A 27,735-nucleotide genomic window follows, 5' to 3' on the forward strand; every position below is an offset into this window, starting at 1 on the left:
TATCCCTTTCTGAAACGGCCACTTGGTTCTCCCCTAATAATAAGCCTAAATCTCTGTCTGTAAACTTTTCTGTTTAAGTAAATGTAATTATATGTGACAGATGTTTGCAGTACAGAGACTTAGGAGATAAGGTTCTGTTCTCTAGGTCTGTCACTTTGAAAAAGCAGGTCATTCAATGAAGTCTACAAAACCAGAAGACAAATGACATCTAGCTTGGGAAGAACTCGCCCTTGAGTGGGAAAGACAGGTCAGTCTGGGCCTACTCATTATATTGCATATTCTTAAGGGTTGGGTTGCCAGAGTTAGCAAATCGAAATTTGAGGATACTAAATACTACAAAGGAAATGCTTATACTAAAACTTGCTTATTGTTTATCTGAAATTAAAATCTAACTGGATGTCCTACATTTTATCTGGCAAGTTTACTTGAGAGTTAATTACTATGAAAAGATGTGGAGGTGTTTGAATTCTGCAACTTCTTTCTCCTGTTATCACTGTTTATGAACTTGCCTCATTCCTTATCACAGGTGCAATGGAAACTACAAGGGTACTTTTCTGCAGACTCTTTTTTGTCTTGTACCTCCTTCAGATGGTTACACCAAGTTCAGGTATGATCTCTCACTTGTCCTTACAAACATAAGAAAAATGAAGTTTGCCAGAAAAAGCAAGGACAATCTCAAAAATAAGTTATTTATTTTTTGACAATTGCTTCTAAGGTTTAATATGTAGTAATGATATGAAGATGAGCACCATAGGATACAGCTTATATTTAGGAAGAATTAATTGTTCCTAATGAGCAAGTTTTCTTTTTTAAAAATTTTTGTTTTATTTATTTATTTTTATTAGTTCTTCAAAACATTACATATGAGCAAGTTTTCTTTACTCAGATTTGTACTAGGTTCCAGGAAGGAAAAACAAATAAAGATAAATTAAAACTTGCCCTTGAGAAGCTTTCATGTTGAGGAGACATGATTTATGTATTACTTTTGCAGAGAGGAAGTGGTGCCAAGAGTGGATCCATCTTGGAATCCCTGTGTGTTTTCAGAACAGTGTAGAATAAGATAAGGAAAGATGAAACAGACTAGAGGGATCTTGATAGAGGATGGGAATCTGCATTTGTCAAGGAATCTAGACAAGGCAGAAATAAATACAGGTATTTAGAGATCCATAAAATTCTAAGACAACAAATGACATAAAAGTGTAGAAATTTCTAGTAAAAGCTGCATGTTAGATGAAAAACATCTTACTGATAAACATTAGGTGGGATTCAGACTTTTGTTAATTAAAATAAAAAATTCCACAAATATCATTGTACCTGTTTTAAGCATAACTTAAAAGTGTGAACATACAAAGTATTTCCAGTAGAACTGCTGACCATAGTTTATGCACTATTTTATTATTATATTGAAAATGTTATTCTGTCTATAACTTCTGCCAAATAGCATATGTGAGTTTGTCAGGTAGATGTTACAGGTATCAAAGTTTTTTATCTTTTCCAAACTTATTGTTGAAAAATAGGATTTTACATTGATTACTTTCTAGTTTCTTATTAATGAGTATGGTTGAGTATCTTTCCAAAAATTTTGTATTTTCTTTTTCTCTGAACTTCCTGTTTATTTTCTAAATTCTTATTTCCTCTTCATTGTTAGGCATTCATAAAAAGCAACAAAGAAAAGACTAACCATTGATTTGATTTTTAATCTGTTTTATCTGTTCCCTATGTTTATGACAAGTTTATAATTTATTATATTTTTAAATCATATTTTGGATATATAAAATTTATTTTGTTTTGAATTTTAATTTTATTTCATTGATTGCAAAATTGCCTGCCAAAGTTGTTATTTATTTTGTCCTCCATTTTTTCCTAATTGACTTTTAATTTTTAACTCACTTAATTTTTATTTTTAACTTTTAATTTTTAGCTATTTTCTAAATCAGTTTCAGGTTCATGAAAAAATTATACAGGAAGTGTATGGAGTTCCCATATAAACCCACTCCCTTATTGCCATCTTCCCCCCTCCACACACACACAGTTTCACTTATTATTAACATTTTCTCTTTTTATACAAGGATTGAGAGAAATCCTACATTATTTTTGTCCAAAAATAATTAATCAGTTGTCCTTTCCCCTGATTAACTCAACTTCCTCCACTGATTCCAGAAGTCATCTTTGTCATAAACCAAATTTCCAGTGTGTCTGAGTTTCTAAACTCTGTTCCATTGAGATCTCTTCATGAACTAATTTCAGATTTCAAAAAGATGATTATATTTATGCGATAAACTTTAATATTTTGTAGATATATTCCATACCCAGTAGTTATTTAAAAATAGAGCTCCTATATAAAAAACTTCCAGAGATTGAAAGATCAAGATGGTGGATCAAAAGCAGGCTATACAAATGCCAGCTCCTCCAGTCTGGAGTAAAAGCAGTGAGAGATCAGCTACTCAGCAAAGTTAAATATTAATTTTACTTTCTTCAATATCCAACTTTACAACCTACTATAGTGTTATTCCCATTTTCACTTTTGGATGAGTGGAGCTACAAAGATCATTTTCTATATAAGTTTTTATAGATTATTAGTATATATTTTACTCTCAAATGGTCACTTACTCAAGATTATTATGTCTTCTCAAAGAAGGGTTAGGGATTGATCACAGTAGCGTGAATATGTTGAGAAGTTGCTTTTATGCTGAGATTTACCCACAGCCTAGGGCACATGGTAAAGACAAAATAATTCATTAAAAAAGTCTCTGACATAAGAGTAGAAGATATATCTAGCCCAGCGGATATTCAAATATCAAAACAGAAATATGCAAACATGTCTCCAAAATTTTATAACTTTCCAATAGTTGAACCCATAGACAATGAAGTAGAAGAAATCTCAGGAAAAAATTTAAAAAGTTGATTGTCAAAATGATCAAAGTTCTGGGCTGAGGTTGCAACTCAGTGGCAGAACGCTTGCTTAGCATGTGTGAGGCACCGGGTTCAAGTTACAGCACCACCTATAAATAAATAAAATACAGATCCAGTGACAACTAAACAATATTGAAAAACAATGATCAAAGTTCCAAGGAATGATCTAAGGGAGAAGATACACACAGAAGAGGAAGATAAAGATAACCAAGAGATCAGAGAAAAGAATAAATTCCATTAGAAAAATAGATAAGCAAATGAGAATTAGTCATGGTTCAAATATGAAAAATGAAACAAAATGACCCCTATAATAACAAGTTCAAGTGGTCTTAATTCTTTATAAGTTCAAATGGTCTTAATTCTCCAATTAAAAGATATAGAATAGAATACTGGATTGAAAAGCAAGACCCAACAGTATATTGTCCCAAGAAACACATCTCACAGGCAAAGATGTTCAGAGACTGAAAAGTGAAAGGATGCAAAATGATATCCCATGCAAATGGACTCCAAAACTAAGCAGGATTAGCTAATCCCATATACAGACAAAGCAGACTTCATGCCAAAAATATTCAGAACAGACAAGGAATGTCAAAATATTTGATAAAGGAAACCACTGGTAAAGGAAACAATCTAACAAAAATATAATTATTTATTCCCCAAATGTTACTGCACTTAATTTCATAGAACAAACATTACTTGATACAAAGGGACTGACAGTTCCCAATACAATAATAGTGGAGTACTTCACTACCCCATTCTCACTAACAAGTCATTCTGGCACAAAATCAAGAAAGACACATCAGATTTAAACTCTAATATAGCCCAAATAAATTTAACAAGAATCTACAAAATATTTCATCCAAAAAAATGCTTAATACACATTCTTTTCAGAAACTCATGGCACTTTCTCCAAAAGTGATCATGTATTAAGCCAAAAAGCAAACCTTAGCTATTTTACATGATCTCTTGCATCTTTTCAGATCAGAATAAAATAAAATTAAAAATCAACAATGAAAAAACACAGAAATTATACAAATGTATGAAAGAGTTACTTTTGAATGATAAGTGGATCACTGAAGAAACTGTGGAGATGGGTTTAAAAATTCTTGGAATCCAAAATATTAATAAAACATATCAGAATTTATGGGATACAGCAAAGGCAGTTCTAAGAGGGAGGTTTATATATATTAGTGCCTACATTTAAAAAAATCAGAGAGATCTCAGAAAAAACAAACTAATGATACATCTCAATGACTTATAAAAACAAGAACAACACAATACCAAAACTAGAAATATGAAATAAATCATAAACATCAGAGTTAAAATTAATGAAATAAAAAGTAAAATAAAAATACAAATGATTGGGGCTGGGGATGTGGCTCAAGCGGTAGTGCGCTCGTCTGGCATGCATGCAGCCCGGGTTCTATCCTCAGCACCACATACAAACAAATATGTAGTGTCCGCCGAAATAAAAAAATAAATATCAAAAAATTCTCTCTCTCTCTCTCTCTCTCTCTCTTTAAAAAAAATATTTAAAAAATACAAATGATCAATGAAATAAATAGTTGGGTTTTTTGGGGGGGAAATAAACAAATTGGTAAAAACTTAGCCAAACTAACTGAAAGAAAGAGATACTTGCAAACCAAATTCAACCATTATTAAAATATACATATTACATTTTCAAATTGGTTTTATTCCAGAAGTGCAAGGATGGTTCAATGTATACAAATCAATAAATGTAGTATAGAACATACATAGAATCAAGGAAAGAAAACATAACCATTTCAATAGATGCAGAAAAAGCATTTGATGAAATTGAACATTCCTTCATAATAAAGTCCATGAAGAAAGTAGGTATAGAAGGAAAATCCTTCAACATAATAAAGGCTATATATGACAAAACCAAACTCAGCATCATACTGAATGGAGAAAAACAGCATTTTTTTTTTCAAATTCAGGATTGAGATAAGGATAGCTGCTGTTTTTGAATGACATCAAGGCTCTTCTTCACTATAGTCCTTGAAATTTGAGCCAGAGCAATTAGGCAAGGGGAAGAAATAAAGGGATATAATAGGAAAGGAAGAAGTCAAATTACCCCTATTGGCAGCTGCAATCATATACTTAGAAGACCCTAAACATTGGTTCAAATGACACGTAACCCTGATAAATAAATTCAGAAAAGAAGCAGAATACTGAATCGATGTATAACAACAAATAGTTTTTCTATATACCAATAATGAATCTTCTAAGAAAGAAATTAAAAAATAATTACATCTATAATAGATTAAAAAATACCTAAGACTACATCTACCAAAGGAGGTGAAAAACCTCTATAAAGAAAATTTTGAAATGCAGAAATTGAAGCAGATATCAGAATATGAGAAACCTCCCATATTCATGGATAGGGAGAATAATTATTGTTAAAATGGACATATTACCAAGAGTTGATCTATAGAGCAATACCCATAAAAACACCAATGATATTCTTCATAGAACTAGGAAAAGCAATTACAAAATTTTTAAAAGACAAAACACCCAGAATAGCCAAAGCAATCCTGATCAAAAAGAGTAGAGCTGAAGGCATCACAATACAAATAACCAAATCAATAAGTGGGCAAATTAACTGAACTGAAACGTCTCAAAAGAAGTACAAATGATCAGTAATTACATGGAAAATATTCAACATCTTTGGCCATCAGGAAAATGCAAATCAAAACACTGAGATTCACTCTAGTTAGAATGCCAACCATCAAGAATGCAAATAATAATAAAGACCAGTAAGGATGCAGGGAAAAAGGAAATCTTGTCCATTTTTGGTGGGAATATAAATTAGTATAGCCACTATGGAAATCAGTATGGTGGTTTCTCAAAAATTTATCATATGATTCAGCTATCCACCATTGGTATTTATCCAGTGAATGAAAGTTTCCATACTTAAGGACACATGAATACCCATGTTTATCACAGCACAATTCACGAAAGTCAAACAATCAGCCTTGATGTCTTTCAACAGAATAATGGATAAAGAAAATGTGATACACACTTACATGTACACATATATGCGTACACATACATACATACACACAAAGTTTTATCAACCATAAAGAAGAACTAAGTGATATCATTTGCTGGAAAATGCATGGAACTGGAGAACATCATGTTAAGCAAAAATAAGCCAGACTGAAAGTGGAGTACCAGGTGTTATCTCTCATATGTGGAAGTTAGTGAGAAAAAAAAGGTGGGGGGAGAAAAGGATAGTTATGTTCAAAAATATTAAAGTAGAAGGAAGACTGATAGAGTATAGGAAGAAAATAAGGGTGATGGAAGAGGGGAAATTAAGAGGAGTTATTGGGGAGTGAACTTGATCGAATTATGTTACATGCATGTACCATATGCCACAATGAAACTCATCAATCTGTGTAATTAACATGCACCAATTTAAAAATAGATAAAAAGAAGTTTATATACATGTTTTCTTTTTAAAATAGTTCAAAGATTTTTATTTTGGTGGCCTCAAATTCTTAGACTGAGTTATTCTTTCTGCATTGTTGATTTTAATAGGAAAAGCTCTAATATTTTCTATTTTGACTTTGAGTATTTTCTTCCTTTCTCTGTTGCCTGTGAGATTGTTATAACCTGAAAAATTATTAAATTAAGTATTATACAACTTTAAGAATATATATATGTATATATACACTTATATAAGAATATACTCATATAATTTTTATTCTTATTCTAACACATTCACATGCATGTGCACACATATATGTATGTATCTGGTCACAGTGGCACACACTTGCAATCCCAGATATTTAAGAGGCTGAAGCAAGAAGATAGCAAGTTCAAGCCCAGCTTGAGAAATTTAGTGAGATCCTGTCTCAAAAAAAAAAAAATTAAAAGGACTAGGGATGTAGTTTGGTGGCAGAAAGCACCCAGGTTCAATCCCCAGTCTTAAAAAAAAAAAGAACTTATATGTCAAAATACACTCTACTATCATGTGTATCTAAAAAGCAAAAATAAAAATAAATATGTGGATGTTAACCTACAACAAGGGAGGGTAGGGAGGGAAAGAATAGAAGTTCATTGGATTAATCAAAGTGGAATGAAAGGAAGGGAGGGTGAAGGGAATAGAAAAGACAGGAGAATGAATTGAACACAACTATCCTTTTCTCATAAATGTATACATAAATGTATACACAACTAGTGTAAGTCCATATTGTGTATGATCATAAGAATGGGATCCTAATTGGAATGTGTTGTGCTCCATGTATGTATAATATGTCAAAATATGCCTTACTATCATGTATATCTAAAAGCAACAAATAAAAAAATAAAGATGAAAATGTAGCAAATTATTTGTCTAGTTATATATAAAAACTAGTAGAGAATAACAATGAAATGATTTAACCCCTCATCATTATTATTTTGAAGTAGATGTGAAGGTAAACATGGCAGCCAATGTATAATCACTCTTTGCAATTATTTTGTCTGTAACACGTGCATTTAAAACACACACAAAATAATCTGTATTTTAGAGATCCAAATAAGAGTCTAATTGTTTAAGGAAAGAAGATTAACTTCACTAGCAATGCTCAAACATATGAAACTATCCCCAAAGATTTGTTATATAGGCATACAATAATTTAGAGATCGAACTATCAGCACCTAATGTAGCATTCCTTCACATTTACAAAATAATTTTTAATATAAATGTATTAAATATAAATTGATCAATCACACACTGATACTTGAGACTGTTAAGCCTCCAAGGGTGAAAAAAACCTAAATTGATTTGGCCATTTTGATTAAGTGGTGATATCACAGAAGATATTGAGAGAGTAAGGTGGCCATCATGTGGGATGTTGGAGAGTACTGTGAGAACAACTGCTTTCAATTCTCCCTTTAATGAGTGGTGCAAGAGACGAAAATGGGAGAGTCTAAAATGCCCCGTATTCTCACATCTTATTCCAGTCAACCTTGAGAGTATTCTCACATCTTATTCCGTCAACCTTGAGAGTTTCTGAGTCTCTTGCCTGAAAGAACATGTACTGTAGCCAAGTTGCACCAAAAAGGGAAAACAAAAAATGAATCTTGGAGGAGAAGGTGGTGGTACTTTGGGATGTCTTCCTGGTAATTCCTAAAACAGCTGAGACAGTTACGTTATAAAGAATATAGAGATAAGAGAAATAAAATTAAACATGCAATGAGTAGAAATTTCTAGAATTGAAAAAAAATAAGAATCTTCCAATTCAAGAAGCCCTGTGAAAATTATCTAGAAAAAGGGATACATTCATTATAGTTAAAGTGCAGCAAATATTAAAAGCAGTCTGAGACAGGTTTACAAAGGATGAACAAATAGAATGGAATAAGAAGCAACTATTAAACTTTTTCCTAACAAAGACAAACCATTTCGCAGCAATGAAGCCATATTTTCATATTTTTTAAGGTAAATAATTTCATGAACTCTACTCAAGTCAAGGGTTAAGTTAAAATGTCTTCAGAGTGAACAAAATATTTGACTCTCAATAAAGGTGTGTGTGTCTGTGTTTGTGAGAGAGAGAGAGGAGAGAGAGAGAGAGGGATGATAATGATTTGAGTAGAAGGTGTGTCCTAACTCATGCTCTCACCTTTTGGTTATTGTTTCCCTTCCCAGAACAATTCATGGTGAAAGGCATAAAGGGGCCAATCCTGGCTCCATTTGGTGGAGAAGTTGAGCTCAGCTGCCAGTTGTCTCCACCACAGAGTGCGCAACACATGGAGATCCGCTGGTTCCGTGACCGCTACACACAACCTATTTACCTGTACAAGGCGGGTAAAGACCTGTATGGAGAAACTACCTCCAGGTATGTGGAGCGGACAGAACTCCTGAAAGATGCCATTGGAGAAGGTAAAGTGACCCTCAGGATCTTTAATGTCAGTGTTGATGACGATGGGCAGTACCACTGCTTCTTCAGAGATGGAGATTTCTATGAAGAGGACATCACAGAAGTGAAGGTCACAGGTAAGGACTGATCCCTTTGAGGTTTCTCTGCATCTGTGATTCTCAACCCATCTGTGGCTCAGCATTAGAAAAACTCTCAAGTGTTTCAGACTATTTCCTTTTTACATAATTTGGTTAGCAAGTTCAAATTCATGCATTTAGTTTTTGAACTGGAAAGAGTAGATGATCAAGGGTGAAAACTGTGAAGACAACAACTCTATCACCAAATACCTTCTTTTTATGTCCACATACATTGTAGACTTCTAAAAGACCAATAGATCCATTTTTAAGATTTGTTTATGTTTTCAGTTATTTCTGGTAGCACTTTAGTAAAATGTAATTTTACAAGCTACCTGAAGCTTTACAAAAGTCTCCTTAATGGTAATTTTATTGTCACTTCTCCCAGACTCAATTCACTGACTATTTAGTGCTAAGTTAATTTTCTTAAACCTATTTGAAAAAAATCTTTATCTACAATCTTCAATGTCCTCAGATAGATATGCTGTATCTGTATGGGATGCAAATTCATAGTATTTAAGTCAAGCTCCTCATCCTTTAAATTATTCCAAATGACAGAGAAATGCAAGGGATATGGAATTTCATATATGTGAGCACCCAAATGTAGGACTCCAGCCCACTCATGTTTAATATACTTATTGGGCATTATATACCCCCTGACTCTGCAGTCTAGATTTGAGCTATCCAATATGAGGTGATTGTCTAAATTTATGTTTAAATTTATCAAAGTTAAAGAAATAAAAATTACATTTCCAGTTCTAAAATCTCACTGACTCCATTCCAGGTAATTATTCTCATGTAGCACATAGCTACTCTATCAGCACAGGTATAGACTATTTCTCTTATTGCAGAAAGTCTTATTGGACAGATCTGCTTTTGGGTTACACTTTAAATCTCTACTAATTCTTCCTTTGTCCACACATTAGTCAAGTGTTATGTCTCAGGCAATACCTTGAAATTTTTCAAAAGTTTTTTTTCTCTAAATGAATATGTAGTTTGATCAGTATATTACCTGTTTATGCAAGACATATTATATATAAATACCTGTTATATATAATGAACACATAACGTTTCAGTTTAAGTTGCAAACTTGGATTCATACTGTAATCAATTATTTATAATTGATTATGGTGGCTCAAAAGTGACTCATGATGAAGATAGAATAAAAGATATTAAGCCATATACCTATGAGGTCTGTAATCTTATAATAGTTATATAATCATAATGTAATCATTTTAGCAATCCAAGGACCCATGTAAGCCTCTAAGATTTAGTTAATAACTAATCAACATTTTTGATTGAATGAATGAATGAATAAATAAATAAATAAAACAAAGAGTCATTTTATCCCCTAACTTATTTAGAACAAGATGTTCTTTGTATGGTGTAACCCTTTTGCCTGGCTTATTTGGTTTTCCTTTGGATTTTTGTTTCGCTACTATGTTCCTCTTCCCTTTACCTATAAATATTGTCTTCCCCCTTCATATCCAACCAGCTACAAGCTCAGACATACAGATTTTTGTGCATCCTCCTAATACCAAAGGTCTTATTATGGAATGTCATTCAGGAGGTTGGTTCCCACAGCCTCAAATGGAATGGAGAGACAGCAGAGGAGACATACTCCTACCTACATCAAAATCTCACTCACAGGATAGAGACAAATTGTTCAACATGAAGATGACCCTTCTTCTCAGGGATGCCCACTCTGGAAACGTTGCTTGCTACCTTAGAAACCCTCTAACTGGCCAAGAGGAAAGAACAAGCATTGTCTTAGCAGGTGAGATCTGTGTATTTGTTCTTCAAATGATAGCTAATGTCACAGGAAGTATAAACAAAACAGAAAAATTCACTTGCTTTCTTCACTTTGTTTCCAAGGCATTAGGCATTCTCTTGGATTTATTCATCATTTTGCTTGTTGTCTTTCTTCTTCTCTTTCCTACATTCACTAGTTTTCAATGTGTTCTTGATATTGGATTTCCCAGGGCATAGGTTTTCAGCCTTTACTCTCTAATGAGTTCATCTTGCCTCCTGGTCTAATGATGGCTTCTCAGATTTTATCTTCAGGTCAGACCCCTTCCCACTCTGTTCTCATCTTCATCTCAGCATCTCAACATAGTCCAGTGGGTACCTCATGCCAAGTGTATAAAACTATACTCTTGGTTTAGTTTACTACCTTCCCAATCACACTTCATATTTTCAATTTTTTCAGAACAAACTTCTTAAACTTATCCTTGACTCCAATTCTTTTCTCATATTCTACATAGTATCTGTCAAGAAATAACACCATATCTAGCTCTAAAATAAATACCTGGTGTCTCATCACTTCTCACCACCTCGCTACTGCCCTCCAAGTCAGACCCCATCCCCCACTGAGTGATGCAGTGCCGTAGCCCCTGAAAGAGTCCCACGTCTGTTCTTACTCACATGGCTTAGCTCAACATGCAGACATCAGGACCCATCTCAAATATGAGACATAAAACACTACCCTCTTTCAATACCCTGCAATTGTTCCCCATTTTATTCAGAGTAAAATGCCACACAACGTCCTACATGACTGTCTGTGTTCCCATTGCCTATCTGACTCAGCTCCTGGTGTCCTCCTTTGTCCACTCTGGAGTCACACAGACTCCTTGCTGCCCCCATCTGTGCAGATGAGCTCCTGCTGTGGGGTCTTTGCTCTAGTTGTTCCCTCTTCCTACAATGCTGTAAATCTCACTAACCTTCCTTGTCTCCTTAAAGTCTATGCTAAACTCTAATCTTCTTAATAAGAACTTGTTCCACAAACCAACCTGAAAAAAAATGTAACCTGCTTCCTATCACCTGGGGTCTCCTATCTCCTCATACTTCTTTAATTTTTTATTTTTAGTATCATTACTTTTTAACCCATGGCATAGCGTAATTATTTTATTTTCTCTTATCTATTTTTCTCTTCGAAACATAAAGGTAGGAATTTTTGTTGGTTTTATTAACTTAGACACTCCCCCAACTGCTTCAAATATTGTATGGCATATAGTATTTAGACAATCAATAACCTATACTTAAATGACTGAAATAAAACCAAAAAAGTATCTTGTAAACTACTAGTTATATATGTATATATTAGTGTTTGTATGAGTTCATAAAATTAGTGTTGGAACCAGAAGCTGAGAAGCATATTGTAACTCATGTATATTATAATAAGAATATTAATTCTTCCAACAGTTTTAGCAATTTGCTTTATTCAAACACTTTTACATTTATTTTCTCATTTGGTATTCAAAAACTAGGCTTCATATTATATTGTGTTAGAAACAGAAGGACAAACTGTTATATAAAATAAAGAAAGATTGATCTATCTACTCTCTGTCCCTATAGTTCATGGCAGATATAGAAGGGAAAATATTTAATTTAATTGCAACTTCCGTAAATAATGAGACATGTTTTTGAGTTAGCACTTGCTTAAAGTAGACATGTACTTTTCTACAAACTTATATTTTTAAAAAGAATTATAATTAACACAAACTTTGGGAAATAATTTTCAGTTCTAGAAAATATAGACATCTCAGGGAGATCTGATGTTCCATTCATGAATATCAGAACATATGGAAAGAGTCAGAACTTATGATAAAGAAAATATCTTACATGGGACTCTGTCCCTGCCTGACTTGTGAGCAGACAAAGGTCTGTTTTGACCTCATTGGGTTGCAGTAGGAGGACAGGGTGGATATCTGGATACAGGATTAGTCACAACACCATGGGTATCTTGGTCCGCTCAATATGCACAAGCCAGTAAGCCAAAGTAGATGTTGTCCATATGACTAGAAGAGAAAATTTTACATAGACTATGTCTCTGGATGTATTTGAGAAGAATAATGCCAGACCCAAAAAGTACATTGACAAATTCAGAACTGCACATATTCTGATAGTTTAGACAAGAGGACTGAAGGCAGGCTTGAGTTGGGAGTGACCTTGTTATAGTCCTGGAAAAACTGCATCTGAGTCTTGGGTGGGAGTTTAAGGAGGAAGAACTTAGCACTACCTCTTTCTTTTACCCAAGGAGCTCATGAAACAGAATGCATGGGAAGAAATACAGAGAGTGGGTTTCAGCCTGACTCAGCCTCATTCTAGACCCAATCCTCCTTTTCACCTACCCAGTCATAAATGCCTCTCCAAACTGGCTTAGGTTTAATATTCCAGGGAGAAGGGATCTTGAATTGGATTATGCTTTGGATGAATCATCATTTTTAATTGGGTGGGTCCTTCACCCCAAGTTTCCTAAGAGGTAAGATTTGTAACTCTCCATTTCAGATGAACTATTTTCACAGAAGAAAATTTGGATAATAATTATAATTACACTTGTGACTGTGCTGATATCCTCTATTGCATTCCCCAGTGTTGTATTCTATTGCCAACAGGAACAAGGTAAGTAGGTTTGAAGAATGAGAGATGCAAAGTGGAAGAGGGCAAAGAGCTAAAGCTGCTCTTTCTTCCCAAGTCTGTCTACCTGAGACATTCTAAACTCTTGGGGTTAGATATATATCCTACACCAATTCCTTGGTCCTAGATATTTTTTTCTTGTTGCTGAGCTGCTTACAGTGTTATTTATCTGGAAACCTGAGCTTCTTGCACCTTATACAAGCCGAAACCTCTTTTTTATGGTAATAGATAGGCAAACAAGCTTGGAAAGATTTTAACAACATCTAACACCATTAATACATACTTCTCCCTTGGAAATGTCCTTCTCAGGGACAGAAAATAAAGTATCAAACTGTATATTGCCATGAAAAGGCTTCAGAGAGATCACTCACCACTGAAAAAGTTTTCATTCATTCTAAATTATGCTATAGGGGGAAGTGGAATTGAAGGATTCACAATAAAATTCAGTATACACAATAAATGTCCATTCAGGATTGGAAAGCACCAACTCAATAAAGGTCTACAACATACCAAAACATTCAAAATGGCATAGCAGAATTCTAGATTGGCTCAAGAGCAGCCTCCTGGATTCATTTCCTCATACAGCATTGCAGGACAGGATGTCATTTCTAGGCAGGCTAGGAGAGGAGTCTTTCCCCTGGGAAGAAAGACATCAGATTTCCAGACAAAATGACAAGGTCATGCCCAATATGCACAAGCCAGTAGGCCAAAGTAGATGATATGCTCGTTCATATGACTAGAAGAGAAATTTTTACATAAACTATGTCTTTGGATGTATTTGAGAAAAATAATTCCAGACTCGATTTAAAAAGCCTCAAGTTCACATACCCACTCTGGTACCCTGTCTTTAACAATCAGATAAGATCCCCTAGGACTCCTCCCAAACCAAGTAGTCAGCTGAGGATATGGGTCTCGGTTCTTCTGCATTTCTCCCAACTTGATGGATCTCTCCTTTTTCATTTCTACCTGCTCTTCTGCCCTGAACTCTGTTATTTGATTTAAATGGCTGCCATTTTCCATTACTGTGTCCATGGGGCTTGGGAAGAACCCACGCACCAGAGAGCCACAAATCCACAACTTTAGCTCCTGCTAGTTGCTGTTTCACTAAAGTAAATTTTTGTTTAGTAGCTTATCTGCTTATTGACAGCATCCAAGTTTCAAGGATTTTTTAAATTATTCCTCTCCTTCATTACACCTTTTAATGTAATTCCTTTTTTATTGCATACTTCCTTCTAGTATCTTGTGCTTTATTGAGACTTCTAAGGAAACGTGTTGTTCTAGATAACTCTTTAGATATTATAGTGAAAGATCTTTCTACATTGATCTTTACAAAGCAAACTGCCTCCAGTTATTCAACTATTCCCTTCTGGCATAATTTTAACTCCTAACATTTATTAATCTTTATCTAGAAGGTGTTCTTGAATCATTTGAAATGAATCATTTTCAAGGTGGCAGAGTCATTCTATGGTAGGCATTATCACCATGAAAGTCAAACACTTTACTAAGTTTTTACTATTAACAAGGCCTATTCCAGTAACTTCACAATTATTAAGGAATTTGACCTCTACAATGTACTTTGAACTAGATGTTATTACTATCCCCATTTTTCCATATGATGAAAATTAGGTATTTCAAAGTTGTATTGCACCTAAAATCACAAAGGTGATAATGGTAGGAAATAAGTTTGAATATAAACCACATGGACACTCATATCCTATATTTTAATCACTAAGTTGAACTGTTCATTTAACCCTCTAGCAGAAGAATGGGCAAACCATAGTAGTAAGCCTTCACAGCATGAAATAACTCCACGAAGAGAAGAGACAGCCAAATGATACTACCATGATTTGAGATAAAGAAGATTTTAAATAATGTGTTATCTGAAGGTCATTCACTTGTGATATTCTTGTATTTAAAGACCTTAAAATCCCATATCCTGCTCTCTAATGAGGCCCATTGATTGATGGGCTAGGTAGAGTAAGATTTGTTTCTTTCCTCCAGACCTGTTTAGCCTCAGCCCAACACCTCTCCCATCCCTTTTACCTATCATCAACAGCTCTCTGATATTTCAGTCCTAATCCTTAGTCCTGTTCTTAATCAATACTGGAGATGGCATCAAAATATAGTTGTTGTTTTCTTTTGTCCTTTCCCCCAAATCCAAAGTGTCTCCCACCAGTAACCAGTGATTATTAACATCTCTTTTTCTTCAGGTGGATGCTGCAGCTGGAATTCTCCTCTGTTAGTGGGTTCAATAATAATTATTTCTTCAGTGGTTGTAGATGTCGTACTCAGTGTCTGTTTGTATCAGCATCAAAGAGGTATGTAGGATCAAGAGGATGAAAATTTTTTTCCCCAAAAGCCCAGTAGCTGTTAAGATACTTAGCCAAAGAGGAGGAATACTTGTGTGAACTATAGGAACAATAGACATTTGGGCCACATATCATAGGTTTGAATTCCAGCCTCCTGAATTTTATGGGATTAATAATACAGTAAAAATTACTGTTGTTTCTGCTTCTAGAGAAAATATTTCGTCAATTTTTTTTACTTTAATTTTTATTGTTGGTTGCTCAAAACACTACATAGTTCTTGACATATCATATTTCACACTTTGATTCAAGTGGGTTATGAACTCCCATTTTTACCCTGTATACAGATTGCATCATCACATCAGTTACACATCAACTGTTTTACATATTGCTATACTAGTGTCTGTTGTATTCTGCTGCCTTTCCTATCCTCTACTATCCCCCCTCCCCCACTTCTCTCTCTACCCCCTCTACTGTAATTCATTTCTCTCCCTTGTTTTTTTTCCCCTTTCCCCTCACTACCTCTTGTATGTAATTTTATATAACCATGAGGGTCTCCTTCCATTTCCATGCAATTTCCCTTCTCTCTCCCTTTCCCTCCCACCTCTCGTCCCTGTTTAATGTTAATCTTCTTCTCATGCTCTTCCTCCCAACTCTGTTCTTAGTTACTCTCCTTATATCAAAGAAAACATTTGGCATTTGTTTTTTTAGGGATTGGCTAGCTTCACTTAGCATAATCTGCTCTAATGCCATCCATTGCCCTGCAAATTCTATGATTTTGTCATTTTTTAATGCAGAGTAATACTCCATTGTGTGTAAATGCCACATTTTTTTATCCATTTGTCTATTGAAGGGCATCTAGGTGGTTCCACAGTCTTGCTATTGTGAATTGTGCTGCTATGAACATTGATGTAGCAGTGTCCCTGTAGCATGCTCTTTTTAGGTCTTTAGGGAATAGACCAAGAAGGAGAATAGCTGGGTCAAATGGTGGTTCCATTCCCATTTTTCCAAGAAATCTCCATACTGCTTTCCAAATTGGCTGCACCAATTTGCAGTCCCACCAGCAATGTACAAGTGTACCCTTTTCCCCACATCCTTGCCAGCACTTGTTGTTGATGACTTCCTAATGGCTGCCAATCTTACTGGAGTGAGATGGTATCTTAGGGTGATTTTGATTTGCATTTCTCTGACTGCTAGAGATGGTGAGCATTTTTTCATGTACTTGTTGATTGATTGTATGTCCTCCTCTGAGAAGTGTCTGTTCAGGTCCTTGGCCCATTTGTTGATTGGGTTATTTGTTTTCTTATTGTTTAATTTTTTGAGTTCTTTGTATACTCTGGATATTAGGGCTCTATCTGAAGTATGAGGAATAAAGATTTGTTCCCAGGATGTAGGCTCCCTATATACCTCTCTTATTGTTTCTTTTGCTGAGAAAAAACTTTTTAGTTTGAGTAAGTCCCACTTGTTGATTCTAGTTATTAACTCTTGTGCTATGGGTGTCCTATTGAGGAATTTGGAGCCCGACCCCACAGTATGTAGATCGTAGCCAACTTTTTCTTCTATCAGACGCCGTGTCTCTGATTTGATATCAAGCTCCTTGATCCATTTTGAGTTAACTTTTGTGCATGGCGAGAGAAAGGGATTCAGTTTCATTTTGTTGCATATGGATTTCCAGTTTTCCCAGCACCATTTGTTGAAGATGCTATCCTTCCTCCATTGCATGCTTTTAGCCCCTTTATCAAATATAAGATAGTTGTAGTTTTGTGGATTGGTTTCTGTGTCCTCTATTCTGTACCATTGGTCCACCTGCCTGTTTTGGTACCAGCACCATGCTGTTTTTGTTACTATTGCTCTGTAGTATAGTTTGAGGTCTAGTATCGCTATACCACCTGATTCACACTTCCTGCTTAGAGTTGTTTTTGCTATTCTAGGTCTTTTATTTTTCCATATGAATTTCATGATTGCTTTATCTATTTCTACAAGAAATGCCATTGGGATTTTGATTGGCATTGCATTAAACCTATAGAGAACTTTTGATAATATTGCCATTTTGATGATGTTAGTTCTGCCTATTTATGAACAGGGTATATTTTTCCATCTTCTAAGATCTTCTTCTATTTCTCTCTTTAGGGTTCTGTAGTTTTTACTGTATAAGTCTTTCACCTCTTTTGTTAGGTTGATTCCCAAGTATTTTATTTTTTTGAGGATATTGTGAATGGAGTGGTTGTCCTCATTTCCATTTCAGAGGATTTGTCGCTGATATACAGAAATGCCCTTGATTTATGCGTGTTGATTTTATATCCTGCCACTTTGTTGAATTTATTTATTAGCTCTAATAGTTTCTTTGTAGACCCTTTTTGGTCTGCTAGGTATAAAATTCATGTCAACTGCAAATAGTGATAATTTAAGTTCTTCTTTTCCTATTTTTATGCCTGTAATTTCTTTCGTCTGTCTAATTGCTCTGGCCAGTGTTTCGAGAACTATGTTGAACAGAAGTGGTGAGAGAGGACATCCCTGTCTTGTTCCAGATTTTTGAGGGAATGCCTTCAATTTTTCTCCATTCAGAATGATGCTAGCCTGAGACTTAGCATAGATTGCTTTTACAATATTGAGGTATGTTCCTGTTATCCCTAGTTTTTCTAGAGTTTTGAACATAAAGGGATGCTGTACTTTGTTGAAATCTTTTTCTGCATCTATCGAGATGATCATATGGTTCTTATCTTTAAGTCTATTGATGTGGTGAATAACATTTATTGATTTCCGTATATTGAACCAGCCTTGCATCCCAGGGATGAATCCTACTTGATCATGGTGCACAATTTTTTTGATATGTTTTTGTTTCCAATTCGCCAGAATTTTATTGAGGATTTTTGCATCTAGGTTCATTAGAGATATTGGTCTGTAGTTTTCTTTCTTTGAAGTGTCTTTGTCTGGTTTCGGAATCAGGGTGATGTTGGCCTCGTAGAATGAATTTGGAAATTCTCCCTCTTTTTTCCATTTCCTGAAATAGCTTGAAAAGTATTGGTATTAGTTCTTCTTTAAAGGTTTTGTAAAACTCTGCTTTATTCCCATCCAGTCCTGGGCTTTTCTTAGTTGGTAGTCTTTTGATGTCTTCTTCTATTTCCTCAATTGATATTGGTCTGTTTAGGTTGTCTATATCCTTTTGACTCAATCTGGGCAGATCATATGACTTAAGAAATTTATCGATGCCTTCACTATCTTCTATTTGATTGGAGTATAAGGATTCAAAATAATTTCTGATTATCTTCTGTATTTCTGAAGTGTCTGTTGTGATATTGCCTTTTTCATCCCATATACTAGTAATTTGAGTTCTCTATCTTCTTCTCTTCATTAGCATGGCTAAGGGTCTGTTGATCTTATTTATTTTTTCAAAGAACCAACTTTTAGTTTTGTCAATTTTTTCAATTGTTTCTTTTGTTTCGATTTCATTAATTTCAGCTCTGATTTTAATTATTTCTTGCCTTCTATTTCTTTTGCTGTTGTTTTGCTCTTCTTTTTCTAGGATTTTGAGATGAAGTATGAGATCACTTATTTGTTGGTTTTTTCTTTTTTTAAGGAATGAACTCCAAGCAATGAATTTTCCTCTTAGAACTGCTTTCATTGTGTCCCATAGATTCCAATATGTTGTGTCTGTGTTTTCATTTATCTCTAAGAATTTTTTAATTTCCTCCTTGATGTCTTCTATAACCCATTGATCACTCAGTAACCTATTATTCATTCTCCAAGTGATGCATGATTTTTCCTTCCTTCTTTTATCGTTGATTTCCAGTTTCATTCCATTATTATCAGATAAGATGCATGGTATTATCTCTACTTTTTTATACTGTCTAAGAGTTGCCCTGTGACATAATATATGATCTATTTTTGAGAAGGATCCATGTGCTGCTGAGAAAAAAGTGTAACTGCTTGATGTTGGGTGGTATATTCTATATATGTCAATTAAGTCTAGGTTATTAATTGTGTTATTGAGTTCTATAGTTTCTTTATTCAACTTTTGTTTGGAAGATCTGTCCAGTGGTGAGAGAGGTGTGTTGAAGTCTCCCATAATTATTGTATGGTGGTCTATTAGACTCTTGAACTTGAGAAGAGTTTGTTTGATGAACATAGCTGCACCCTTGTTTGGGGCATATATATTTATGATTGTTATGTCTTGTTGGTGTATGGTTCCCTTGAGCAGTATGTAGTGTCCCTCTTTATCCCTTTTGATTAACTTTGGCTTGAAATATATTTTATTTGATATGAGTATGGACACTCCTTCTTGTTTCCGAAGTCCATATGAGTGATGTGATTTTTCCCAACCTTTCACCTTTAGTCTATGTATGTCTTTTCCTATCAAATGCATCTCCTGTAGGCAGCATATTGTTGGGTCTTTTTTTTGATCCATTCTACTAGCCTATGTCTCTTAATTGGTGAGTTTAAGCCATTAACATTTAGGGTTATTATTGAGATATGGATTGTTCTTCCAGCCATATTTGTTTATTTATGTTACTTAACATGGTTTGTTTTTCCTCTTTGATTATTTTTTCCCCTTTACTGTACTACCTCCCACTGTTGGTTTTCATTGTTATTTTCCATTTCCTCTTCCTGTAATGTTTTGCTGAGGATGTTTTGAAGAGATGGTTTTTTAGCTGCAAATTCTTTAACTTTTGTTTATCGTGGAAGGTTTTAATTTCATCTTCCATCCTGAAGCTCAATTTCGCTGGATACACAATTCTTGGTTGGAACCCATTTTCTTTCAGCATTTGAAATATGTTATTCCAGGATCTTCTAGCTTTCAGAGTCTGTGTTGAAAGATTAGCTGTTATCCTGATTGGTTTACCCCTAAATGTAATCTTCTTCCTTTCTCTTGTAGCTTTTAAAATTCTCTCCTTATTCTGTATGTTGGGCATCTTCATTATAATGTGTCTAGGTGTGGATCTCTTATGATTTTGCACATTCGGCATCCTGTAGGCTTCTAGGATTTGGGATTCTGTCTCATTCTTCAAGTCTGGGAAGTTTTCTCATATTATTTCGTTGAACAGATTGCTCATTCCTTTGATTTGGACCTCTATACCTTCCTGTATCCCAATGACTCTTAAGGTTGGTCTCTTTATGTTATGCCATATTTCTTGGATGTTCTGCTTATGGTTTCTTAACAGTCTTGCTGAGCTGTCTATGTTCTTTTCAAGTTGAAATACTTTGTCTTCATTGTCTGATGTTCTATCTTCTAGGTGTTCTACTCTGCTGGTAGTATTCTCATTTGAGTTTTTAAGCTGGTTTATTGATTCCTGCATTTCTAGGATTTCTGTTTGTTTGTTTTTTATAACCTCTATTTCCCCGTATAGTTGATCTTTTGCTTCTTGGATTTGTTTATGTAATTCATTGTTGAAGTGATCTTTCATTGTCTGATTTTGCTGTCTAATGTCTTCCTTGAGATTCCAGATCATGTGAAGCATGTATATCCTGAATTCTTTATCTGACATTTCATCTGCTGCAGATATTACCTCTTCTAAGGTTGATTTGACCTGCATTGCTTGTGGTCCTTTCTTTCCTTGTCTTTTCATACTGCTCACGTTTCTTTCTGCTTGGTGAAACTGTTGTGTTATTGAATCTTCCCCCTATATATTTATATTGCTCTTGTATAGTTGCAAAGTCTCCCTTGCAGGCGTGGGCGGCGTCTTGGCCCCTCCCCCAATTGGGGTGATGTGACTACCACGCCGGTGGGCTGCTGAGCCTGTTCTGCCTGTTGGTCGCAGGTCCACCTACCTTGCAGGCATGGGTGGCTGCTCTATTTCTTCAATTCAATAGTCTTATTTTTGCTCCTAAATCTAGCCATCAGCACTTTGCTTTATAAGTTACTCTAATTATTCCCATACTTTAACCTAGAGATAATGATTCAGTGTATCTTAATGTTTGTAGGTCATAGATATCTTTCAGAGACTGATGCAAAGAAAGGGACCCTCTTTCAAAATTATCCATCAGTACATAAGAATTTCGCTTAATGTCATGGTGTGTGTGGACACCTGAAATTGATCCTTCTTTTTTGGCTCTCCTTGAAGATGAAATTAAATTAGTAATTACAAAAGTTTGGGATAGTTGAACTCAGCATTTAAAATGTGCCATCCACAGTATTTGAGGTCCCTAAGAAAATTGTATGGAGGTAATGATCATTAAGATAAAGTAATTTTTTAATAATATGTCAGAGTCATAGACAAAACCACAATGCAGAAACCATAAAGTAGGACTGGACTCTTCAGATGATTTTTTTTCATTAACTTTTTCTGATAAAAAAATGGTCTTAAACCAAATGAGGTGAAATTAGAAATTCTGCAACATCTTACAATATGTTCAGCTTAAAGCATGAATGAACTTTGAGGATATTATTCTAAATGAAATAAACTACTCACAAAAAATACTATATGGTTTCACTTGTATAAGCCACTAGGAGTAATCAAAACCATGCAGATAAAAAATAGAGTGGTGGCTGGTAGGGACTGGATGTAGAAGCTAGGGAATTGTTAGATGAATATAGAATTTCAATTTGGAAGATAAAAAAATTTCTGGAGATGAATGGAGGTGATAGCTACAAAACAATATGAACTTAACATTCCTATGTACATATATGAACACACCACAGTGAATCTACATCATGTACAACCAAAAAACAGGGATCCCAGTTAGAATAAGATGTACTCCATGTTTGTATAAATATGTCTAATTATATTCTACTGTCATGTATAACTAAAAAGAAAAAAACATGAATTAAAAAATAAAATGAAAGTGAAAAGTGGAAAATATATTAAAAATAGTATGAAAGCACGTGATATAACTGAACTGTAGAGTTAAAAATTGTTAAAGATGGTAAAGTTCATGTTATATATATTTTACTATGATTAAAAAATAAAATTTTCTACTTTTCAAGGGACACTGTTACAACAAAGAAAAGGCATTATAGAGTGGAATAAAAGATTTGTAAAATACACATACTGACAAATAACTGAATCTAGAATACATTATTTCATTTTACAGAAGACAGCTACTACTAAGACAGCTATTACTATTACTAACAGCTACTACCAAGCATCCCTTTCTTTTATAGTATTTTAAGTTTTTCATTGAAGAAATGTACACTATAATTATTGAAACAGCTAGTGCATATTGTGCACTAGCACATTATTTTGCATAACGCTGCTATGAACACAGGTCTACCTCTTCTAGACCCTGAATTTAATTATTTGAGATATAAATACAGAAATGGAACTTGGTCCAATTTTTCTTTTTAATTTTTGAAGGCACTGTCATACTGTTTTCCACAGTGTCTTCACCATTTTTTTTTATCCTTACAAATAGTGCACAAGAATTCCTATTACTTCCTGTGAACACCAACACTGTCCTTTTTTTCCATATATGGTAACCAACTAGAAGAGTAACATGGTATCTCATTATAGTTTCAAATTATATTTTCCTAATTGTTTATGATGTTAAGCATCTTCTTGTGTTCTTATTGACCATTAGTATGTCTTTTTTTTTGGAGAATTTTTATTGGTGCATCATAGTTATACATAATGATGGGATTCATCATGCTGTAATCATACATACATATGACATAATTTGATCAATCTCATTCCCCAGTACTTTTTCTACCCCCCAACCCCTCATCTTCTTGCTGTACTTTACTAGTTTCTCTACTACTATTATTGTTATTTTAATTATTGGAATTCATATATATTAGTGCATGTATATTTGTGTGTATACACACATGATTCATTGTGGTATTCATACTTAGACATAGCATAACTAAGTGGATTTTACTCCCTAGTAATTCCCCATGCCCAACCCTCCTGCCTCTCTCTTGATCCACTCCCTCTATTCTGTTGGTCTCCCTTCTATTTTTGTGAGATGAAAATATGGTTGTTCAAGTCATTTTCCCAATTTTGAAGAATATTGTTTGTTTTTCATTTTGAGTTTCAGGAATTCTCTGTATGCGCTGCATGTTGATCTTCATCAAATAAAAGATTTACAAATATTTTCTCTGATTCTTTAGGCTGATTTTTTTATTCTATTAATGGTGCATTTAAATTTTTTTTAGTTGTACATGGTCACAATACCTTTATTTAATTTATATATGTGGTGCTGAGGATTGAAGCCGGTGCCTCACACATGCTAGGCATGTACTCTACCACTGAGCTACAACTCTAGCCTGTGATGATGCAATTTTTAAAAAGTTGTATGCACTCAGTTCAGTTTGTGTATGATTTCTTTGACACCATATCCAAGAACCTATTGCTAAGTCCAATGTCAAGAAGCCCTTGGCCTGTTTTTTCTCTAAGAGTTACACAATAGCAGATTTTACATTTATGCTTTTTATACATAATGATATACCCATTTAGGGTTAATCTTTGGACACAGCATTAGATAAAGACCCAACCTCAATCTTTTACATGTGAATAGTCAGTATTCCTCAGCACCATTTATTGAAAAGAGTCCTTTCCCCACTGAATGTATTGACAACTTGTCCAAGATCATTTTTTTAATATGTAAGGACATAGGCTGCATTCTATTCCATTGGTCCACATGCATGTCTGTATGCCAGGTCCTCACTGTTTTAAGTGCTGTAAGCTTTGTAGTAGGTTTTGAAAGCAGGAGAAGAGTCCTCCAACTTTTTTCTTCTTTAAAAAAAATTGGGGGGGGTGGATATTTGGGGCTCCTTGAGATTCTCTATGAGTTTTAGAATGAGCTTTTCTATTCCTGCAACAAATGCCACTGAATTTTTGTATGAGTTGCATTAAAGCTGTGGATAATGAAAGAAAAGAGAAAAACAAAGCAGTAGTGGGGGTAAGTCCCCTGGATGTTACCTCAATTGGAGAGAGAGATACATGCAATAAGAGGGGAAATTGTAACAATGATGGCCACCCATGCATCTGGTGATCAGAAGCAGCAGTGATCACAGAATATCCCCCTTATATTTCCTTATATTTGAAGGACAGAAATTAATTTTGCCCACTCTGGCTCCTACTGGAGATGTGCAGGATGCTCCAAGAATACACAACTGCCAACCACAGGGAAGGTAGACGCATAGCTGTTACCCAACACTATTTTTTCTATGAAAAGAAATGCAAATGATATAATAAGGTATAGATAGTCATAGATGCCTCGTAAAAAATGAAAGATAAAATGTTCTAAACTCATATAATTAATCAATATATATTTTACAAATATTTTCTCCCAATCTGGCTCGCCTTTTCATTTTCATAACATTGTTCCTTGAAAAGCAGAAACAATAATTTTTTATTATGGTAAAGTGTACACAACATAATATTTACCATTTTAATTATTTTAACTCCACCATTTAATGATATTAAGTACATTCATATTGTTGTGCAACCATCACCACAACCCATCTCCAAAAAACTTATCTTCCCAAATTTAAATTCTATATTCATCAAACCATAACTCACTGTCTTCACCTCCAGCCCCTGGCAACCACCACTCTATTTTCTCTCTTTATGTTTTTGTCTATTTTAAGTACCTCACATATGTGGAATCATATAGTATTTGTCATTTTTTGATGGGCATATTTCACTTAGCATAATGTCCCCAAGGATTATTCATGTTGTAATATATTGCAAAATATTTTTCATTTTTAAGGTTAAGCAATATTTCTTTGTATTGATATAAGATGTTTATCCACGCATCCTCTGAGAGATGCTTGGGTTGCTTTCTGTTTTAGCTCTTACACCAAATGCTACTGTGAATGTGGGTATACAACATCTCTTCTAGTTCCTGCTTTCAATTCCTTTGGGTGTATACACAGACATGAAACTTTTGGATCACATTATTATTCTATTTTTCTTAGGAATGTTTATACTAATAAATGGGATACTAGCTATCTATAGTTTATATAGGAAATTAATTTCTTTCTTTTTTTTTGTTTTTTTTTTGGGGGGGGAGTACCAGGGATTGAACTCAAGGGCACTCAACCACTGAGCCACATCCCCAGCCCTATTTTATATTTTATTTAAAGACAGGGTCTCACTGAGTTGCTTAGTGCCTCGCCATTGCTGAGGCTGGCTTTGAACTTGCAACCCTCCTACCTCAGCTTCCTGAGCTGCTGGGATTATAGGCATGTGCCACTGTGCCCAGCAGAAAGTAATTTTTAATTGGCATTGTTACACAGTAATACAATTTCTAATTGGCATAGTTTTACAATGGTGCTACCATCACAAGACACAGTAACCAATATCATGAGCTGTGGACTTTTTTTTTCACTATAGAATTACCAAGGAAAAAAACACTTTAAGGGAAATTTCTGCTCCAGATGACAGTATAACTATTAGGAATTATAATTTTCTAGAACCTTCAGCACTAGATAAAGCCAACAAAGGCATAACATATCCAGACTCTGGCCAGCCAGAGCAAGCACCAAGGTATTGAATAGAACAATAGATATCACCACCTCACAGCCCTCCTCCAGCTTTAGCCCAAACTTGCTCATGTCCAGGATTGTCCATGTAGCTCAACCTCCTTCTCTCCTATTCTCACAAATTCAGAAAGTATGGAATAATAGTAATCTGAAAAACAAATCTATCATAAATCTTTAATACAGCACTCCTTTCTGAGTGGCAGCTCCCTAATTCTTTCATGTCTCCCAGTTCCTGATTCAGATCCACTATTTGCATTGGATGCCATCTGGGCGGAAGATATGATTGTGGCCCTCTGGGTGCTGATGGTCTTCATCACCATGCTCATTTCCCTTATTTACTTCAGAATGAGAGGTAAATGGAATGGGAAATTCAGAAGGCATGGTTACTCTGACTGATGGCTGGATGTCCAGAAGGGTAACTTTTCTGGTCCTTCTGTCTTAATAATTGGAGGAAGGAATGAGGAACTGTGTCCTATGTAAGGATTTGTAGACTATAGCTTTCTTGAGGTTCCTGGGATTTCTAATAGTGCCAATGTTAGTGACTCAAAATCCACTGTCAGTCACAACGGTGATTACACAGTTATAACAACTCTCCCAAGTATACGTGGAAGGGTCAACTCTGTTTCATCTACAGTTCTCTGAAACTTCTGTATACACAGCTCTTTAAAAAACACATGATTTCTTCTCAAATGATCTCAAAGGCAGAATTGAACATTTAACATCATCGTTTTCTCTTTCAGAAACATGTGAGTGTCTACAGGGGCAGAACCAGGAACATTTCTGAACCTATACTGATAAAGGACATGTCTTTGAAATATTCCCTTACTCAAGTCAATTCTTGTAAAAATAGAAGGGAAGATAGAACTAGTGACCCAGGAAGGAATTTTTACACTTAATTTCTGTGTTCTACCAATAACCTACAATCTTAAAGCATTCTACTTTAAAAAATGTACATGATTAACCAAATGTACATAGTCTTTATTCTCCCCAGCTTTCCCCCTCAAACAAAATGCAAATCCATGCACAATACAAAGAAATCATTTTTGCTTAAGTAAAGAAGGCTCAGAAACTGGAACACAGAACTCTCTACTGTTTTCATCTTTGCACCCACTGATTCTTGGCTCTATCTAAACCACCCACTGAGAGCAGACAGGTGTTGAGTTGTTCAACTAAGACAAGACAAAATGACAACCCAGTCAAACCTTTATTCACTTATTGCAGGAGTATAAGAAAGAGGTCAGAGGAAAAGTAATACTGGCTCTCCACTCGTTATGGTTTGAATCTGGAATGTCACCAAAAGATCAGGTGTTGGGGGCATGGTCTCCAATACAAGAAGGTTCAAAAGTGGGGCTTTTCAGCAATTATTAGGGCTCAGACTTCATCAATAGATTAATCCATTTGACAGATTAATCATTTGAATGTTCTGCTAGGTGGCAACTGTAGGCAGATGGGCATGGCTGAGGGAGGTAGGTTACTAAGTGTATATATTGAGGAATATATTTTGTCACTAGAGATTCTCTCTCTCTCTCTCTCTCTCTCTCTCTCTCTCTCTCTCTCTCTCTCTCTCCCAGCTACCATGAACTAAGAAGCTTTCTTCTGTCACAGATTCCAACCGTGATGCTCGGCCTAACCTTGGACCTGAAGCAATGGAGTTGGCTGACCATAGACTGAATTCCTGA

General features: G+C 34.9%; 1 protein-coding gene across 1 annotated transcript; it reads left to right on the forward strand.

The window, feature by feature from the left end:
• Positions 1-531: 531 nt before the first annotated feature.
• On the forward strand, positions 532-27,735 carry LOC143404473 (putative selection and upkeep of intraepithelial T-cells protein 1 homolog). Its single transcript, XM_076862593.2, has 6 exons — positions 532-607; positions 8,567-8,914; positions 10,407-10,688; positions 13,199-13,312; positions 26,286-26,408; positions 27,662-27,735. Exons 1-6 carry the CDS (start codon positions 532-534, stop codon positions 27,733-27,735), a joined length of 1,017 nt encoding a protein of 338 aa, XP_076718708.2.

Source organism: Callospermophilus lateralis, chromosome 7, assembly GCF_048772815.1.
Source record: "Callospermophilus lateralis isolate mCalLat2 chromosome 7, mCalLat2.hap1, whole genome shotgun sequence".
NCBI classification, from domain to species: Eukaryota; Metazoa; Chordata; class Mammalia; order Rodentia; family Sciuridae; genus Callospermophilus; species Callospermophilus lateralis.

Excerpts from the sequence above, each read along its gene's own strand:
- LOC143404473 (XM_076862593.2), top strand. The coding sequence starts at position 532 with ATGGAAACTACAAGGGTACTTTTCTGCAGACTCTTTTTTGTCTTGTAC. Across the intron at positions 8,915-10,406 it reads CACAGAAGTGAAGGTCACAG|CTACAAGCTCAGACATACAG; the intron begins GTAAGGACTGAT and ends ATATCCAACCAG. Across the intron at positions 13,313-26,285 it reads CTATTGCCAACAGGAACAAG|TTCCTGATTCAGATCCACTA; the intron begins GTAAGTAGGTTT and ends CATGTCTCCCAG.